This window comes from Heteronotia binoei, chromosome 11 (assembly GCF_032191835.1).
Source record: "Heteronotia binoei isolate CCM8104 ecotype False Entrance Well chromosome 11, APGP_CSIRO_Hbin_v1, whole genome shotgun sequence".
NCBI lineage: Eukaryota > Metazoa > Chordata > Lepidosauria > Squamata > Gekkonidae > Heteronotia > Heteronotia binoei.
The window spans coordinates 83947858-83962157 of NC_083233.1; the positions used below are offsets into that span (position 1 = coordinate 83947858).

At 52.4% G+C, this 14300-nt stretch overlaps 1 protein-coding gene across 1 annotated transcript; it reads left to right on the top strand.

The window, feature by feature from the left end:
* Positions 1-2657: 2657 nt before the first annotated feature.
* Positions 2658-8840, top strand: LOC132579491 (beta-crystallin B2). Its single transcript, XM_060249892.1, has 5 exons — positions 2658-2725; positions 4110-4228; positions 4366-4498; positions 5545-5687; positions 8633-8840. The coding sequence occupies exons 1-5, from the start codon at positions 2678-2680 to the stop codon at positions 8799-8801; spliced, it is 612 nt and encodes a 203-aa protein (XP_060105875.1). The 5' UTR covers positions 2658-2677; the 3' UTR covers positions 8802-8840.
* The last annotated feature ends 5460 nt before the right edge of the window (positions 8841-14300 follow it).

The following is a 14300-nucleotide window of genomic DNA, read 5'->3' on the forward strand; positions in this document are numbered from 1 at the left end:
GTTGGATGGGATGGGCCATTGGCCTGATCCAACATGGTTTCTCTTATGTTCTTGTGCTGCAGGTGACAGAAGACCCCTGGACCACCTCCGGGATCCCCCTGCTGGCATCAAGGTACAACCCGGCAACCCTAACTGGCAACCCTGACCCTGAAGCTCTTCCGGAAGCCTTGGGAAGGTGTCCTCTGGGTTTTCCCCTATGGCTGTGCCTTGTAAGCCACCCAGAGAAAGTGGAATCTATGTATAAATTAAATAATAGATTAAACAATAATGACAATATTTGAGGTATCAATAGGTGGAACTGTTTTCTGTGGCCCCGTAAGGTAGGACCGGAACCAATGGGTTGAAATTAAATCAAAAGAGTTTTCGGCTCAACATTAGGAAGAACTTCCTGACCATTAGAGTGGTTCCTCAGTGGAACAGGCTTCCTCAGGAGGTGGTGGGCTCTCCTTCCGTGGAGGTTTTTCAACAGAGGCTGGCCATCTGACAACGCTGAAGATCCTGTGAATTTAGGGGGAGGTATTTGTGAGTTTCCTGCATTGTGCTGGGGACTGGACTAGATGACCCTGGAGGTCCCTTCCAACTCTGATTCTAGGATTCTATGAATATCATAAAAGAACTTTCACCAAGTATGGCTATATATCCATAGTATTCCAATGTATTTCTCTTTTAGGATAGTGTATCAGAATAATGTTTTTGTATTGACATACTCAAAAAGGGATATTGGCTGTTTATCTCATTACATATGCTAAACCCATCTTCCACTATTTTTAATGATTTTTTTTCTAATGGCAAACTAGAATGATGTATGTATTTATGTTACATGTTAAAAAGTAAATTAGTTGGACAGGAAAAACGTCTGGGAAAGAAATGCCCTTATTTTGACCCAGGCTTATTAGCAATAGAATAATTAACAGACATTCTCACATATTACTGTTTTATTGGTTTCCCACGCCAATGGGACCCAGATCAAAGGTTTTCTGAATTTGTTAATTTTACTATTCTCCTATTGGATTTTAACTTTGTAAAACTTTGCATTCTAAACCTCACCAGCTATATGTAGCTCTGTTTACTGTACCTCTTTCCTCCTCTGAAGAAGTGCGCATGCACACGAAAGCTTCCATGCTGAATAAAAATGTGTTGGCCTTCAAGGTGATACTTGACTCCTGCTTTGTTCTACTGCTTCAGACCAAGGCAGCTGGCTGCCCACCTGGAAATATTGTGAAAGGTGAGAAGATTCTAGTAGCTGCTTTGGGATCCCAGAAAGGCCCCCTGCAGGGCTGGGCCAAGGGAGGCACCATGGCGAGGCTGAGCCTGAGGGGCCGACTGGGGGTGCCTCTCAAACAGCACAGAAGAGTTTGGAGAGCAGGGTATTCTCTGGAGCCAACCCCGAGGAGCCGAGTGCTCACGTTTAAGGCAGCCTGCGGTGCAGGGCCTGCACTTTCCACCCTGGGGAGGGTGTGCCCACCCTTAGCAAAACCCAATCCCCCCCACTCCCCCGCTGCCCTGTGTCGTGACAACTGCTGATGGAGGCACTTTGGTCTTGTCACACAGGGAGAGATTCCAGCTGGCCAGCGTGGCAGCAGCAGCAGCATTGTTCCCAGAGGATGCCCCGGGGGCTTGGCACAGACGCTGCTGAGGTTGGCAAATCCTGATATCTCATCCCTGACAAAGGCGCCCGGGCCAAATGTGACAGCTCATGAAATCACTGGGCCTTTGGGTCTTTAGGAGGACAAAAGGCAGTGTGGGGTCAGCTGGTCTTGGTTTTCATAGCTCGCTAATCCAGCATTCTCCATACGGATCACACGTCCCTGAGCTTGGTGCACCACTGGCACATTGATGGGGCTGGCAGGTATAAATTTTCACACTCAGCCACAACACTTTTCAGTGGCATAAGCGCTTTGGTGCAACCGGTAAGGATCTGCCCTTTCTTTGTCTGGCTTTTAGAAGGGTCTGCCTTGTCTCAACTTTCCAGCCAGGTGCATCATTGGAAAAGGCTTTCAGAGGTTCACGCAGAACCAGTATGAGGGGAGGGAGGGAGGCAGAGAGTGGTGGGTCAGCAGCCTGCGTCCCAACAGCTCTGGCTGTGACTGCCCAGGAGCCAAGCAGATTTTTGGGGAGGGAGGCTGGCTCCGTTTTCCAGACGGCTGCACCTGGAATTTGCCCGCTGTGCCCATCGACGTGGGTTGCTTGGAACCATTTGTCCAGGCTAGAAAGTTCAGGTGGGGTGCGATTTGCTCATCAGCTAGGATTTCTTTGCCCCCTGGGTATGTGTGTGTTTGTATTTCAGCACAAAACCACCACTTTTTGGCAAATGGACATGTTTGATAGTCTGATTTTGTTCTAGTGACATCCATCCCCAAGCTGGAAGGAAATGGTGTTACCGATGCATGATCTGTCTTGGAGGGGGGGGAATGTTATGGAGCTAGTGTTGGGTTGTGGCTTAGAACCCAGTGGGGAGCAGGGTCCACAAGAGAGGGGAGTCCTTGTGGCGGGGGGGCGGGGAGGCGGTCAGCTGTGCCACATTCCTTGCTTGAGCTCAGTTGGCCACTGGAGCTAGAAACACCGCCCCATTGCGTTGTGACTCAGGTGCAAGGTGGAATGTGACTCCCACCGCCAATGCACCTCATCCAATGATTTGCGTTTCTCTCTCCGCAGGGAAGAGCTGGGGGGGGCCATCATGGCTTCGGACCACCAAGCTTCCAAGCAGCAGCCAATGGCCTCTAAGGTTGGTGGCGGGGGTGAGGGGGGGTGTATTGGAGGGGCAGCCACTGCTGAGGCCTGATTAATTGGGGAGGGAGGGGAACCACCTGGATTCCCAGTTCTGCACATGTTGGTCTTTCAGAAACACCCACCTTGAGAAGGTTATGGGGGAGGGAGGCTTGTCAAAAGCATACCAAAGGCAACGCTGCCTCTCAGCTGCAGAGTCTTGTGCGTAAAAATTCTGCTTTGTGAGCTCCTGGCATTAAAGTGGTGAGCTACTGCATCAATTGGCGTGCTCTGGGGTCAGCCTTCCTGAGCCTCAGACAAAAAGGTGTGAGCTGGAGGCTAAAAATTTGTGAGCTGGCTCACACTAACTCAGTGTAGAGGGAACACTGGCTGAAGCTGGAATCCCAGAACTTCCCTCTCCTCCTGAGGAGGAGAGGAAGAAGAGCCCCCTCCTGCTTGAAGACCCCCCTCCTGAAGAATGAAGAACAGCTGCCCCCCCCCCTTCTCCCACCCCATCCACTCTGTAGGAAAAGACTGGGGGGGGGGGGGTCCCTTTCCCTGGGGAAGAGCAGAAGGAGGGGTGGAGAGAAGGAGGGAGACCCATGCCAGGGGTTCAGCTCAGGGGCGAAGCGCTGCAATTGTCCGCCGACAAGTGTATCCTGGAGATCTCCCAGAAGACAGCTGACCTCCAAGCGACAGAGATCAATTCTCCTGGGGAAATGGCTGCTTTGGAGGGGGGCGCTGGGGCAATGTGCCTGCCGAGGCCCCTCCCTTCTCCAAACCTCACCCTCCCCTGGCTCCACCTCCAGATCTCCAAAGTTGGCAACCCAAACTTGGTGGCAAGAGTGACCCTGCCTGCTTCCACTCCTGTCCCTCTGGAGGGAGGCTGCCCCGTCTCTCTTGGGGGTTTTGCCAGCCTGGGGATCCCCCGGGACTCCCACCTGCCATGACCACAAGCCCCCTCTCTGACACACATCTTGGCACATCTCAACAGGGCAGAAGGTGGGGCTTTTTTGGAGCAGGAATCCATAGGAATGTAGTTCCAGCTGCTTTGGCATAGGAGGGTGGGGCCTAATATGCAAATGAGTTCCTGCTGGGCTTTTCCCGCCAAAAAAGCCTTGTGTGGTGATGTTAGGGGGTGTGGCCTAATATACAAATGAGTTCCTGCTGGGCTTTTCCCGCCAAAAAAGCCCTGGCCAAAGGCATGACTTAAGACGAAGGTCTGGTTTTCTTTGGAGAGTAGAAGCTGCTAAGACTGGGCCGCAGGCTGTGTGGGACAGGAGGGTGGGCCTTGCAGGCAGGGGGCCTTTCCCTGCAGAGCCCTGGGGCCAAGGGGGCCCCCCGAGGCTTCTCCCCCAGGCCCCAGCGCTCCCCTTCAGAAGCCTCCCTCTTTCCCATTCCAGATCGTCATCTTCGAACAGGAAAACTTCCAGGGCCGCCGTCATGAGCTGACTGCGACCTGCAACAATGTGAAGGAGGCTGGGCTGGAGAAAGTCGGTTCCATCCTGGTGCATTCGGGCCCGTAGGTGGCCAGGGAGCAGGGCTTGGAGACGGGGGGGGGGGGGGGAGGAAGGCCAGGTGAACCTGCTTTCCCTTTCCAGAAGCAGCAGCAGCAGCATCAGGCCCAGCCTTCTTCTCACCTGCCTGTGTCTCTTCCAGATGGGTGGGCTACGAGCAGCCCAGCTGCAAAGGGGAGCAGTTTGTCTTTGAGAAGGGGGAATATCCCCGCTGGGACTCCTGGACCAACAGCCGGAAGAGCGACAGCATCGCCGCCTTGAGGCCTATCAAAGTGGTGAGGAGGGGGCCGGTGCGGTTGGGTGGGTGGGGGTGAGGGGCTTTTGTGCAAGAATAAAAAGGTAAAGGTAGTCCCCTGGGCAAGCACCAGTTGTTTCCAACTCTGAGGTGACGTACGTTTTCACGACAGACTTTTTTTATGGGGTGGTTTGCCATTGCCTTCCCAGTCTTTTACACTTTCCCCCCAGCAAGCTGGCAACTAATTTTACCAACCTTGGAAGGATGGAAGGATGAGTCAACCTCAAGTTGGCTACCTGAAAACCCAGCTTCCGCCGGGGATCAAACTGAGGTCATGAGCAGAGGGCTCCGACTGCAATCCTGCAGCTTTACCACTCTGCACCACAGGGCACTAATTATATTAGAGGAAAGGAACGGTCCCCTGTGCAAGCACCAGTCGTTTTCGACTCTGGGGTGACGCTTTTCACAACGTTTTCACAGCAGACTTTTTACGGGGTGGTTTGCCATTGCCTTCCCCAGTCATCTACCTCCACCCCCCAGAAAACTGGGGACTCATTTTACCGACCTTGGAAGGATGGAAGGCTGAGTCAACCTAGAGTCGGCTACCTGAACCAGCTTCCACTGGGATCAAACTCAAGTCGTGAGCAGAGGGCTCCGACTGCAGTACTGCAGCTTTTCCACTCTGCGCCACCACGGGGCAGTGTGAATAGTGAAGTGTAAAATTCCATCCAGGCTCATCAGAGGCACAGGTGTGCTTTCCCTTGAGGGAAGGCCTCCCACCTGGGTTCATACCATGCAACATCTTATGTAAAACCTCAAGTGTGTGTGTGTAGTGTGTGGGGGGGGGCATCTTTCCACGGGCTGGACGTCTCTCCTGCCTGTCGCCCTCCTTTTGGGGCCCCAGCCTCCCTTTCAGAAACCTTCGGGCTGCCTCTCCCCCCCCCCCCCCACAGGGAGAAGGAGAGGCTTTCAGAGCAGCTCCAGAACCCAGCAGCTCCCTGTTCCTTTGCTTGAGACCCCTCTCCTGGCCTTGGGCCTTGGGTGGGGGGCTGCTGCAGAACTTGGGTTGGGTTTGCTCCCCTCTAGGACAGCCAGGAGCATAAAATCGTCCTCTATGAGAACCCCAGCTTCACCGGGAAGAAGATTGAGATCATTGACGACGATGTGCCCAGCTTCCACGCTCACGGCTACCAGGAGAAGGTCTCCTCTGTGCGTGTGCAGAGTGGCACGTAAGTCTTGCACTGGGGGCGCGGCAAGTGAGCTTGGGGTCTGTGCACTGAGCGGTTTAGCTTCCTGGGGCTTCCTCTCTGCAGGGGGAGGCCTTGGTGGCAGGGAGGGGACACAGTGGCCTGCCTGGATGAGGCAGAGGAAGAATCAGGTTCTCTGCAGGCCAGATGACCTCGGCAGCTGCCCTGGTGTGTGCTGGGAGGGAGAGCCAGGCATGGGGAAGGAGGAGGGAGCCACGGGAGGGGGGGTGCTGAACAGCCCCCTTGCCCAGCAGGAAGCCAGAGAGACAAACTGTCCGCAAGGGATGCCTTTTTCCCCTGAGATGGGTCCGAGTTGGGGGGCCTTTCTGACTAGGGAAGGGGTATGGAGGGAGAGTTACACCCTGTCTTACTCAGCAGCATGGCCCCAATCCATAGGGACTGAATGGAAACTTTAAAAACTCTCCTCAGCTTCACAGGGCCACTGAACACTCTCCATAGAAGCCATTTCCAGAGGTCTCTCAAACAAGGTATCTGGATCCCGTCGGGCCCCCCCCCCCCCGCCCTGTAATTGGGCCACCTGGGTCTTGCAAGGGCATTGAAAACCACCTGGAGAGCCAGTTTGGTGCAGTGGTGAAGTGTGCGGACTCTCGTCTGGGAGATCCGGGTTTGATTCCCCACTCCTCCACTTGCACCTGCTAGCATGGCCTTGGGTCAGCCAGATCTATTATAGGAGTTGTCCTTGAAAGGGCAGCTTCTGGGAGAGCCCTCTCAGCTCCACCCACCTCGCAGGGTGTCTGTTGTGAAGGAGGAAGAGAAGGTGATTGTAAGAGAGCAAGTTTGGTGTAGTGATGAAGTGTGTGGACTCTTGTCTGGGAGAACCGGGTTTGATTCCCCACTCCTCCACTTGCACCTGCTGGAATGGCCTTGGGTCAGCCAGAGCTCTGGCAGAGGTTGTCCTTGAAGGGCAGCTGCTGGGAGAGCCCTCTCCAGCCCCACCCACCTCACAGGGTGTCTGTTGTGGGGGAGGAAGGTAAAGGAGATTGTGAGCCGCTCTGAGACTCTGAAATTCAGAGTGGAGGGTGGGAAATAAATGCAATATCTTCTTCATCTTCTTCAGCAGCACGTGTGTGTGTGTGTGTGTGTGTGTGTGTGTGTGTGTGAATGGGAAGCACCCTCAAGCTGCTTCTGACCTGTGGCCCCCCTGTGAACGGAGGACTTTCAAAATGTCCTCTCTTCAACAGCGCTTGCAAACTGATTCTAGTGCAGGCCTGGATAAGGGTCTTTAATTAATTAATTTATAGTTATATTTATTTCTATTAATTAATTAATTAATTAATTTATAGTCCACCTTTCAAGATAGATAGATAGATAGATAGATAGATAGATAGATAGATAGATAGATAGATAGATAGATAGATAGATAGATAGATAGATAGATAATTTTATTTATATCCCGCCCTCCCCGCCGGAGCAGGCTCAGGGCGGCTAACAACATCATTCAAATTTCCATTATACAAAAGACAAAGTTACATTTAACATTAAACATTAAACATTAACATTAAAATTCTGATAAGTTTAAAATTAATTAATTAAATTGATAAAAGTGCTAATGCTATTTGTTCTTTATGATGGCGGTAATCATTAGCATTAGCAAGGTGGATTACAAAATTTAAAATCATGCAATAAGAACTGTGTAGGACAAATAATAAATGGTGTAATAAGACTGGATTTTCAGGCCTTAGAGGACCTATGCCATAATAATCAGCACCCAAAACTACGGCCCCAGCACCTCTGCAAAAGCAACCCCCACCTTTTACTCCCTCCATATGACCTTCACAAAAATGTCCTCCTGATATTTTGGTTTTGTGCAGTCCACAGAGTGATAAAAGTGCGTCGATCTTCCAGGCCTCTTTAGGCAAGCCATTCCATACACGGAGATAGCACAAGCAAAGGCAGCAGCTGATGTAAGGTGTAAACATACCGTCATGTGTGAATGGGGCTCTGGGTGGCAACTCCGTCTCTTTTGACTAGAACTTATGAACATATGAAGCTGCCTTATACTGGATCAGACCTTTGGTCCATCAAAGTCAGTATTGTCTTCTCAGACTGGCAGTGGCTCTCCAGGGTCTCAAGCTGAGGTTTTTCACACCTACTTGCCTGGAGCCTTTTTAGTTGGAGATGCCGGGGATTGAACCTGGGACCTTCTGCTTCCCAAGCAGATGCTCTACCACTGAGCCACTGTCCCTCCCCTGAAGAAGAAGAGCTTGTGAGACCTGCTGGGTAGTGAGGCTCACAGAGGCCTAGATCACCAGTGATCCCTGAAATAAGGGTTTTGTGGGCTTACTTTCCAAGTGGATATTTTCTTAAAGGTAAAGGTAGTCCCCTGTGCCAGCACCAGTCGTTTCCGACTCTGGGGTGATGTTGCATCACAACGTTTTCACGGCAGACTTTTTTACGTGGCGGTTTGCCATTGCCTTCCCCAGTTATCTTGACTTCCCCCCCAGCAAGCTGGGTCCTCATTTGACCAACCTCGGAAGGATGGAAGTCAACCTTGAGCCTGCTACCTGAACCCTGAACCAGCTTCCACTGGGATCAAACTCAGGTCGTGAGCAGAGCTTGGGCTGCAGTACTGCAGCTTTGCCACTCTGCGCCACGGGGCTCCTGAAGGATATTTTCTTACCCCTTGACTTTGTTCTTCTTTTGCAAATTGAGATGCTGCAGGCATTTTACAAGATAGCAAGCATTCAGAGGGGAGCCATGTCGGTCTGCAGGAAAACAACTAGAGTTCCGCCCAGGAGTACTGTGGAGACCCAAGAGATGTTTGGGGCAGGAGCTTCTGAGAGAGTCAAAGCTCCCTGGGTCAGATGGTGTCCAAGGGCAGCTGCATTCCAGCCGGCCTCAGCACTGGTCATCTGCTCCCCTGGCAGGGGCCAGTTTGTAAGGCTGCTCTTCTCTTCCAACTGCAGGTGGGTAGGGTACCAGTATCCCGGCTACCGAGGCTTCCAGTACCTGCTTGAAAAAGGGGACTACAAGGACAGTGCCGATTTTGGGGCTCAGCACCCCCAGATCCAGTCTGTGCGGCGCATCCGGGATATGCAGTGGCACCAGCGGGGTGCCTTCCACCCCACCAGCTAAGCCCTCCCCCTCCCCCTGCCTGCCTCAGACAGAAGAGGGGGAGGGGGCCAAGGGAACGACCAGACCTCCCGGCCCCCTTGCCTCCCCCCTCCGCCAGGGGTCCTCGTTTTCTGGCCCAGGGCTGTGTGACTCTCATCTTTGCTACTGCGGCCAGTTGGCTGAATAAAGCTTTGCCATTCTAAGAGTATTGGTGATTCTTTCTGTTCCGGGGGGGGGGGGGGGAATGACTGGGATGGGGCTCATCTCCTATATCTGGTACCCAGACTGCCTCTGGACATGAAGGTTCCATGTAGCTGTCTTGGTGCTTGGGGGGGGGGCAACAGTGGGAGAGCTTCTGGTGTCCTGGCCCCACTGGTGGACCTCCTGATGGCACCTGGGTTTTGGCCACTGTGTGACATATAGTGTTGGCTGGATGGGCCATTGGCCTGATCCAACATGGCTTCTCTTATGTTCTTAGGAGGTGGTGGTGACTACAAGCATAGACTGCTTCAAGAGGGGATTGGATGAACATCTGGAGCAGAGGTCCATGAGTGGCTATTAGCCACAGCATATTGTTGGAACTCTCTGTCTGGGGCAGTGATGCTCTGTATTCTTGGTGCTTGGGGGGGCACAGTGGGAGGGCTTCTAGTGTCCTGGCCGCACTGATGGACCTCCTGATGGCACCTGGGTCTTGGGCACTGTGTGACACGGAGGGTTGGACTGGGTGGGCCACTGGCCTGATCCAACATGGCTTCTGTTATGATTCAGAGCCATTGAAGGGACTTTCCTGGATCTAAATGACAAGATCTGTTTAACTTTCATTCCCCCAAATGCCTTTTTACGGATGTGTCAAAAATGCTTGTCTTCCCTAACCGTGGACGCTCTTTCTTAGGAATTTCAAAATGTCACAAGCTTCTGTTTTCTTGTCAAGCACAATTGTTGGCACTGAGAGCAGGGAAGTGTCTGTGAACAACGCAGCAGAACCAGCATTTCCGACGAACATGACAAAAGCCCGGCTTCCTAGTGCCCCCGCGTGGGACAGACATGCCAGGCGCTTTTCTCACCTTTTGGCTCTAATTGCACAATTGGCTTCATTTAGGAGAATGTTAACCTACTTTTCTAAAACAATAGTGGTGTAAAATGTGGAATAGCGCCTTCATTCAGTAATCCCAACAAAAACTCCATCAGTTACAGAAAGACACTTTGGCAGAAGCAGCAGATGGCGGGGCTTTCAATGGCCTCCTTGGGCAATTTCTCCTTCTTTCATTCGGGATGGAAGCTTTTGTGTGCTTGCACACTCCATCAGACATCGTCTGTGTGCACACAAAAGGTCCCATTCCGAATAAAACTTTGTTGCTCTGGAAGGTGCTGCAGGGCTCAAATTTTGTTCTGCTGCTTCAGACCAACACAGCCGCCCACCTGGAGCTCTCTCTCATTCTGTTACTCCAACTGTCACTTTATTTGTCACACACACACTTCTCCTGTCAAGAAACACGTCAGTGCAGAATTCACGGCATTGTAGGACATTACTTACAGCTCTTACCTTCTTTAGGTCATAATGCTGCATTTCCCACCAGCTTGGTGCTCCGCCGACCCTGTTCTGGCAAGATCCTAGCAAAGGTCAAGGGTCGCAGACAAGCAGGTAAGCCAGAAGCGAGCAGATGTATGTTTCAGCATAGCATCTGGTGTCTTTCCTTAAAACACCCCCAAAGTTTCAAAAATATTGGACCATTGGAAGGAAGGCTTTAAAAGGTGTGCAGTTCCTTTAAATGTGATGCCCAGAACTCCCTTTGGAGTTCAGTTGTGCTTGTCATAACCTTGCTCCTGACTCCACCCCCAAGGTCTCCTGGCTCCACCCCCAAAATCCTCAGAGATTTCTTGAATTGGACCTGGCACCAAGTCCAAATGCTAGTTCCGGCACCAAGAGCTTCAAAGTCAGCTGTCCCCAGGAATAATCCTGACCCAGGCCATTGAGTGCAACACTCCCCCCCCCCCCGAATGGGGCCAGGGACTAGTGGGGGTGTTGCTCTTACCAGCCTGGAGGAAGCCCCAGCATTACAGAGGGGTGTGCCGTGGTGGGTGGGGAAGTGCCCTGGGGGTGGTGGCGAGTAGGAAAAAAGAAACTTCATTTTATTTATTTATTATTTTCAATTTCTCTCCCGCCCTCTCTGCAAGCGGACTCAGGGTGGCTGACAACATTCATATTCTCAATTTAAAACCAATAAAACATAATTACAATTTAAACTTTTAAAACCAATTTCGTGGTGCTGTGTCACTACAATATAAGCGAGTTCTTCTTTTCTGACGGTGATCACCTAAATCTCTATATGATGTCGGGTGGCGGTTCTCTCCCGGTTAGATATCAAAGGCCTGTCGAAACAATTCGGTCTTACAGGCCCTGCGGAAAGGACCCTTATGGCCTCTGGGAGAGCATTCCATAATTCTGGTGCTGCCACCAAGAAGGCCCTAGCTCGCATCGAATGCAACCTAGCCTCCTTTGGTCCAGGGATGGACAATAGATTTTTTTGTCCCTGAACGCAGTGCTCTCTGGGGAACATGTGGAGAAAGGCGGTCCCGCAGATAGACAGGTCCCTGACCATAAAGGGCTTTAAAAGTCAATACCAACACCAACATCGGAGAAGCCATTTCTGCTTTGGTAGGGAAAGTGTGCCGCCACCAGCCACAGTCTCACCAGAGGATGTTACCAGGCTGCCCACAGTTAACAGGCTGAGGGTTCTGAGCATCAGCTCGAAAAGGAAAGGAAGAGGCAGAGAGGAAGTAAAAAGGGGGAAAGGATGAAAAGGAAATGAAGCTGGAGGGGGGAGCAAAACAGGGGGAAGGGACAGGGAAGGGGACAGAAAAAGGGGTCTGGGGGAGTGAAGGGGCAGAGGCTGCTAAGGGGAGAAAGAGGGAAAGGAGAGAAGGAAGTGGAGAGGTGAGGTGAAGATGAGGCTGAACAGAAAGGGGGGGAGGGGGGGTTCAACACTTGTTTTTTGTTGTTAAGTATTCTTAATATTTATGAGTGGCTTTGCGAATGGTGGTAGGATTTGGGAAACGCCATCAGATCACAGTTGCCTTCTGGTGACCCTGCGGGGCTTCCAAGGCAAGAGATGAAGAGAGGGGCTTGGCGGTTTCCCATTGCCTGCCTCTGCAGAGCTGCCCTGGACTTTCTCGGGGGGTTCCTGTCCAAGTCCTCTGCTGAACCTCCAAGTTCCGAGGGGGCCAGGCTAGCCTGGGACCCCAAGGACCAGGAGCTGCAGCTTGCGAGGGAGGAATGTGGAGGGACCAATCCCCCCCCCCAGGCCGCAGTTCCATGGGGGAGGGAGCTGGATCCTCCTCCTCCCCCTCCTCCTCGTAGCCCTTGGCCAGCCAAGGCCACAGCTTTGCCACCCGGCTCCAGGAGCTCCAAAGCTGTGCTGGGGGTGCCCCTTTGTGAAGAGGCAGGCGAAGGAGTCTCTAAAGAAGAAGAAGATAAGAAGAGCCGGCGTGGCGTGAGAGCCGGCGTGGCGTAGTGGGGAAAAGCGGTGGTTTCGGATCTGGCGTGATCAACCGGGTTCGAATCCCCGTCTCCTACTCCACGAAACCTGCTGGGTGACCACGGGCCAGTCACATTCTCTCAGCCCCACCTACCTCACAGGGTGCTTGTTGTGGGGAGAGGAGGGGGAGGTGGTTGTGACCCGCTTTGAGGCTCCTATCGGCGGCGAAAGGCGGGAAACAAGTGCCGACCCTTCTTCTTTAAGCCGCCCTGAGACACTTCAGTGAGAAGGGCGGGATATAAGTCCACTAAATAAATAAATAAGATATTGGATTTATATCCCACCCTCCACTCTGAATCTCAGAGCGGCTCACCATCTCCTTTCTCTTCCTCCCCCACAAAAGACACCCTGTGAGGTGGGTGGGTCTGAGAGGACTCTGACAGAAGCTGCCCTTTCAAGGACAACTCTGCAAGAGCTATGGCTGACCCAAAGCCATTCCAGCAGCTGCAAGTGGAGGAGTGGGGTATCAAACCTGGTTCTCCCAGATAAGAGTCCGCACACTTAACCACTACACCAAACTGGCTCTCTGAAGCCGCAGGTGGGAAGCCAGGCCAGCCTCCTGCTTTAAAGAAGTATTACCTGTGGGACCAAATGAACACAAGATGATCACCATCTTCAAGTGCTTGAAGGGCTGTCATATATAGAGGATGGGGTGGAATTGTTTTCTGTGGCCCCGGAAGGTAGGACCAGAACCAATGGGTTGAAATTATATCACAAGAGTTTCCAGCTCAACATGAGGCAGAACTTCCAGACCGTTAGAGTGGTTCCTCAGTGGAACAGGCTTCCTCGGGAGGTGGTGGGCTGTCCTTCCTTGGAGGTTTTTAAGCAGAGGCTAGATGGCCATCTGAGAGCAATGAGGATCCTGTGAATTTAGGGGGAGGTGTTTGTGAGTTTCCTGCATTGTGCAGGGGGTTGGACTAGATTGTTCTGGAGGTCCCTTCCAACTCTCGGATTCTAGGATTCTCCTTTTGGATTCTATGATTCTCCTTTGGTGTCCCTAAAGTACTACTTCAGTGAACTGTAACTGGGTCCCTTCTTCTGTATTATTTGGAAGGGCCACGTATGTTTGAAATGGGATATGATATACTTGTTAAATATTTTGGTGTCCCAGTAAACAGTTTACACATACTTAAGATTTAAAACGGTTTTGTGTGCTTAAAATTGACCCAGAGGTTTATTTGCACGCCTGACATTTCAGTGGCTCATTATCTTGAAGGCGAGGGAGGGAGTGGGCAGCAGAGAGGCGGGGCAGAAGGGGCAGCAGAGTCAGATGGGGGAGGGGCCTCAGCAGGGTCCAGTGCCCCAGAGCCCACCCTTCCCAGCAGCCATTTTCTCCAGGGGAGCTGATCTCTGCCAGCTGGAGATCAGGTGAAAAAGCAGGAGATTTCCAGGCCCCACCTAGAGGCTGGCAACCCTAAGCCCAAGTCGGAGCGCAGTCAGGGCTGGGGGTTGCTGCAGCCTGCCCTGGAAGCCTCCAGAGTCCAGCTGAGGAGTTCTTGGGCCACTCCCAAACCACCCTTCCCCCCCCCCTGCAGCTCTCCCTCTCTCTCCCTGGCTGCTCCTGCCCTGCAGTCCGGGGGTTCCAGGCTGGCCACTGTGTCACTCCAGCCTCCCTACCTCAGGCCTGATTGTGCTTTGCCGGGACTTGCCCAGGTGGGGCCTCCGGTCTCATCCGGCTGCACTCTTTAAAGCTACTTCTTGGCAACCAGCAGCTCACAAACGACATGTGCTCTAGCTGAGTTGCATGCCTGCGAAAGGGGAGGAGACAATTACAGCTTGCTTTGAGTGCAGCCCCTCCCCCCTCCCCCATGACAGATGCAGTCTTTGTTCATGGAATGTTCTGAGTTTGGAGACCTTTTGAAGGCAACACGCTTCATTGGCGAGTACATCACAAAGACACCCTGGCGGGGGCGGGGCTGCTCTTCTATACATTCCCCTGGAGAGCCAGTCTGGTGTCGTGGTGAAGTGTGCAGACTCTTATCTG